General features: G+C 37.7%; 1 protein-coding gene across 1 annotated transcript; it reads left to right on the top strand.

The window, feature by feature from the left end:
* The first annotated feature begins 973 nt into the window (after window positions 1–973).
* On the top strand, window positions 974–4544 carry LOC104601978 (putative transcription factor KAN4). Its single transcript, XM_010265502.3, has 6 exons — window positions 974–2107; window positions 2254–2330; window positions 2540–2576; window positions 2861–3002; window positions 4018–4126; window positions 4280–4544. The coding sequence occupies exons 1-6, from the start codon at window positions 1636–1638 to the stop codon at window positions 4445–4447; spliced, it is 1005 nt and encodes a 334-aa protein (XP_010263804.1). The 5' UTR covers window positions 974–1635; the 3' UTR covers window positions 4448–4544.
* The last annotated feature ends 976 nt before the right edge of the window (window positions 4545–5520 follow it).

Here is a 5520-nt window from a genome sequence, read left to right as displayed (position 1 = left end):
TACATATATATAATACATATTTATTAATTTATAATGTATAAAATATATATAATATAAATATACATAATATATATAAATATATGCATATCGGTCGGTTCGGTTAACCGCCTGTTTTCTATTTTGATTAATTGAAACTGAACCGATACCTTAAATATTGAACCGAAACTAAACCCACTGGTTTGGTCAACCAAATTTTTGGTTTGGTTTCTATCGATTCAATTTTTCAGTTTTTTTTGCTCATCCCTATTAAAAGAGAAGAAGTATTAGGGAAAAGTCCATGTAGGCCTACTTTTCCGGTCTAAAATTCCAATTTTGGGACACCCAACCTCAAACCTGCAATATAATACCATTATTGTATCTCTTAATATCTAATTATGATTCTAGACAACATTGTAATTGCACTTTTAAATTCTAAATAGCTAACTTAGAAAATAATACAATTTCAAAAATATAAAAATCAACATGCAACAGGCTATTTCATTTTTTAACGTAAAAAATAATTATAATTTATATATTTTTTTAGATTATACATATATTACATTCAAGGATTAAAATATCGATATGTATTGATACTGTATCAATATGGTCAATACTTTTTTTTTTTTCTAATTTTACAATAATGTAAAAGTCCCAGAGTAGATATGAGACCCTTTAATTCTTGATTACATCTAAATACACTATTTTTATTTCATATTTAAAAAAATGACTATTTTTTCTTTATAACAAAGTAACAAACTGTACACAATGTATATGATCCATGTATATATTTAATATGTTTGACGGGTCTATATTCCATTACCATTCTATAGTCATGAACTGGAATTAAATTTTAATTTTTAAAAGATGATGTTTTTGGCATATTAAAAGTTGACCGTCCCTGGAATGGAATTAAACTTCAAAGGATGGACTAAATTGTAATTTACTGGTCCCGTCGTGTTGACGTTAGCTCAGCTGAAATGCTTTCTCAAATCCTTCCCTCAAGTTCAAGTATATTCTGTTTTCTCGAATTCCAACCATTCCCGTTTCCTGCAGAACCACCATTTAATCCTTCCCCTCTTCCTTCATTCCCCGTTTATGCAAGATAAGGAAAAAAAAAATCCAGTCGCGTCTACTCTCTCTCTCTCTCTGGGTCGTCTGTGATACCTCTGCTTCCTTAAAATACACCTCTTTTCCTCTTCACCGTCTTTTTCCTTCATCGCTTCATCCAAAATCTCTCTCCTTTCTTTCACCTTTTTTCTGCATTTCTATCCGACTAAAGACTCTCTGCAACTCTTTCAAATCTGTCTCGCCTCGCTTTGATGTTTATTAACCATAGAGAGGAGCTTACAAGAAAAGCCTATCTTTCTCTCTCTACCCTCTCTCACATTCTGAACATTCATGCAAATCATAAGCCACTCATGATATAATCACTACCTACTCCGTCTTCCTTTCTGGCTCTCTTTACATCCTTTGCTCCTTCCCTTCTTCAACCCCATTTCTCTCTTTCCTTCCATCTTTCTCATTCGTCTCATACCTTCTTCCTTTTATCTTCCGACACCCAAATCTCCCATTATTCACTCCATTTCTCGTTTTCTTGTCCGAACCTATTGAATCTTTGAATAATCTGAAGTTCTGAACCGGGTCTCTACCATTTTTATGTTCTCGAGCTCCCACTCTATGAGAACCGCGTTGCCTTTCCCAGATCTCTCCCTGCAGATCAGCCCACCGGTAATTCCCGATTGTGAAGTTAAGGATATGAGCTATGATGGGTGGATGAAGAAAACACTTCACAGCGATAGGACCTCCACTACTGACTCTGGTAGTAGTGGGAGTGACGTAACCTATGAGCAAGGAGGCTTCCTGCACTTTGAGAGGGGTTATGATCTTCGAGGGTCTGAACCCACGTTGAGTCTAGGGTTTGAAACGGCAGCTCTAAATCCTCCACTCATGCAACCACCAAGCAATCTTCACTACCTCCAGCAACCTCAAATCTATGGTCGTGATTTTAAAAGAAATTCAAGAATGGTTAATGGAGGAAAAAGATGCGTTAGAGCTCCTAGAATGAGATGGACCACAACTTTGCACGCCCATTTCGTTCACGCAGTGGAACTCCTTGGTGGCCATGAAAGTAAGAAAACATACCAAGGAAGATGATAGCCAAAAACATTTGTTTCATATTTGATTTTAATTTTTTCTGTTTTGTTTTGTTATTCACCATAGAAATAGATTAGACTTCTTTTTATATTTCTTCTCGCCAATCTAATTGATTGACAGGAGCAACACCTAAATCAGTATTGGAGTTAATGAATGTGAAGGATCTAACTCTAGCTCATGTAAAGAGTCACTTGCAGGTGAGATCACTAGAAGCAATTCCGATGCTTTTGCACTCATTGATATTATTATAATTTCTATGGTTTCTCATTACACTATTGTTATTCTTAGGGTTTTTTAACAGTTGGGTGGGGTAACAAGGGGTAAGGACAAAAGGGCATCTAAGGAGTAATCTTAGCAATGTAGACTTTTTGTTCTAAATTTTTTTTTTCTGTGCGTGTTCATGCAGATGTATAGAACAGTGAAGAGCACTGACAAAGGAGCAGGTATTTATTTGGATTTTCCCCCTGAAGAACCCTTCCTTTTTTTTTCTAATTTTGCCTCTCATTCTATTATTTTCCCCCTCTTTCTGCTCCAAAATTTTATAATCTGAGGGTGGTCAGATCTTCTATTAGTATTTTTTTTTATTGCTTCAGCAGATCTTCTATTAGTAGATCCACTGTTATTATCTACAAAATGGTTAAGATTGGACTGGCTTTTGTCCGTTAATTATTTGATGTGTGTCTGATAAAGCACAAGCAATGGCTGTATATCTGATGAATTGCTGCAGGCCAAGGGCAGAGCGAGATGGGTTTGATTCAAAGATCAGAAGCCGTCGAAGTGGAAGGTGGCATATCATCGTGTGAGAGATCTGATCCAAATCCTTTTTCTTATTCTCTCAACCCCTCCCCACCACCACCGAAATCTCCAAGGTGTGTGCACTATTATCACTTCTCCAGTTTTTATTTTTCCTATTTTCTCAATATGTTTCATGTCTGGCCTCCTCCTCCTCCACCCCATCATCATAACGTTCTGGCACGGCTACAAATCAAGCATATACAAACAGCATTATGTCTGTGATATTGTACAAACATATCTTAATGCCTATTATTTGGTGTAACGTTGCTTTGGTTTTTTTAAAATTGTATATTGGGAGACTGATGGATAGAAAATATAGTAGATAGGTTCTACTTTCAACAATATTTTGGGTGCATCGATATTGATGAAACTAGTCTCGTCTGGGTATGTATGGAGTTTACTTGCAAGAGCATTTAATGTTATTTGATGGCTGGAATTTGTTGACTCAAGGGACAGAAGGATTACACTTCAATTTCCAAGCTTTATAATTGATTAAAGACTAAAGACCCAGTTAATGTTGATCCATTTATTGAAACAAGTGATCTTGCGAAAGGAAAAACGTACGTATAGCTGCAGGCTGCAGCGTATCCTTGAGGTTTAATTAATATGTCGATAACCTGTCTTATCAAAGTTGAGAAATTTCTTCCTGAATGGAATTAATACGTCAGAACCAGCTTATACTTATGTCACTCACATTAAAATGAGTTGAGAGCTGCCATGGCACTACTCAACCCTCTGTCGCCCAAGTGAAGCTCTTACATACAAATCATGGAGATCAAACAATTAATAAACAAGTGTCCAGTGATAGTGTTTGATACTTGAATAAATTTTAATGGTTAATTATACACAGAATACATATAAAATGATAAAATCAATGCACATTAAGTTTTAGAGAATGTGTCACCCAGAAGTTTAAGAAAAAGTAATGGCGATCTCTCCATTTTGCTGAATATCTCACTTACTAGCTAGATATAGGATTTGTCGTTAATCAATCTCATTTGGAGATGCTTTTTTATTTCGTTTTCCTTTATAAATGCTTCCCCAGGAGTCGTTTAATTAACTAGACTGCCTCACTAAACTTTGGTGCAGAGGCTCATGGTCATCAATGGAGAAAAATGGTTGGAGCCCGTCAGCTAAAGAAAGTGGTTTAATGCCTTATCCTTTCGAACCAACGGACTTAACAAATGAGAAGAACCAGGTATGAATCGATTAATTGCTTCGACTTGCAAAATCACTGCTTTTTTATATATATTTATTCTTCCAACGTATACTGCAAATCAGTATGAACTCTTCCCATATATCTGACTCTACCTTCTCTCTTCGATATTTTCTTTTTGAATCTAAAATATAGGTGGTCGGAGCAAACCACTTTGCGTCGCAAAATGAAAGGGAGAAGTTGTATTTAAGCTCTTTGGAATCTTCAGATGTGCGGCCGAATCTAGAGTTCACCCTGGGAAGACAAAGTTGGCAAATGGACTACGCCGAACCTTCAAATGAATTAACCCTCCTCAAGTGTTAATTGTTTAAATACTATTAATACATATATTTTGTAATTTTGAGAGTGGAGAGAAAAGATAATTGATTTTCGAAATTAATGTTCATTCCCACTGATGATCAGCTTATGTTTATGTGGCCCTCAATGTGAATGTCGCCGTTAGGGGGGGGGGGGGTGGTGGTGGTGGTGGGGTGGCAGTGTTCTTCATATAAATATTGTATAGCAGGAGAACAGAATCAGTGATGATGGAGAATTATGGTAATAAGGGACACCAAATTCAGGAGCTATAATCCGAAAAAGAACATCATATCACATTGATCTCATGGTGTTGGCCCCATATCAGAGACCAGAGAGTGCACATTTTCCCCGAACTTTCGAAAGGAAAAATTTTCTTGACCACTTTGGAGCTCTTCCTGAGACAGTTGTCAATTGTCTGGTCATCGTCATCATTCTGTTTGGCCATGGGTGATGACCAAAGCCAATAGGTAGTACATACATTGGACGATCCAGACCAATAATTGTACATGGGCCATATGTAGGACAAGAATGCCTGGTACCCAACATTTTGTTCTTCTTAGCTTTTCATCATCACTCTCTCTCTCTCTCTCTGACGATGGGTGGTGGGCAGACGCAGAGGTTGTAATTCAGAGCTAGCTCCTCAAGCGTGGAAGTGGAACCACAACCTGCAGACTGCAGCTGCGCCTAGCCATCTTGGCATGCATATATATGGGGTAGGCTCACGCAGAGCAAAGGGGATGTTGCAGTGTCATTTCATGGGGTTGTGCCTAGGTCCACTACTGTCAATGAACTTTCACCTATAAGGTACTTTGGGGAAAGGGGGGAAGGGGAGGGGAGACAATTGGCTTCTCAAGTGGGAACACTAATTATACATAGATGATTCATAAACAACCTTTCTTTCTGCATGCGGTGTACCAGGGACCTATGGGCTATGGGTAGGGCCGTACATGAGCCATGGCAGCTCTCAGTCTCTCAGTCTCTCACTACTCACTTCATTTCTGAAGGAGAGTTGGCGCCTAGGTTTTAGCTCATTTAGCTAAAGGAGATGATACAGTCCCCAATCCCAATTCTCAAGTGCA

The sequence above is a fragment of the Nelumbo nucifera genome, chromosome 6 (assembly GCF_055504915.1).
Source record: "Nelumbo nucifera cultivar China Antique chromosome 6, China Antique-T2T, whole genome shotgun sequence".
Classification (NCBI taxonomy): domain Eukaryota; kingdom Viridiplantae; phylum Streptophyta; class Magnoliopsida; order Proteales; family Nelumbonaceae; genus Nelumbo; species Nelumbo nucifera.
This window is presented reverse-complemented; position numbering and strand designations above follow the sequence as displayed.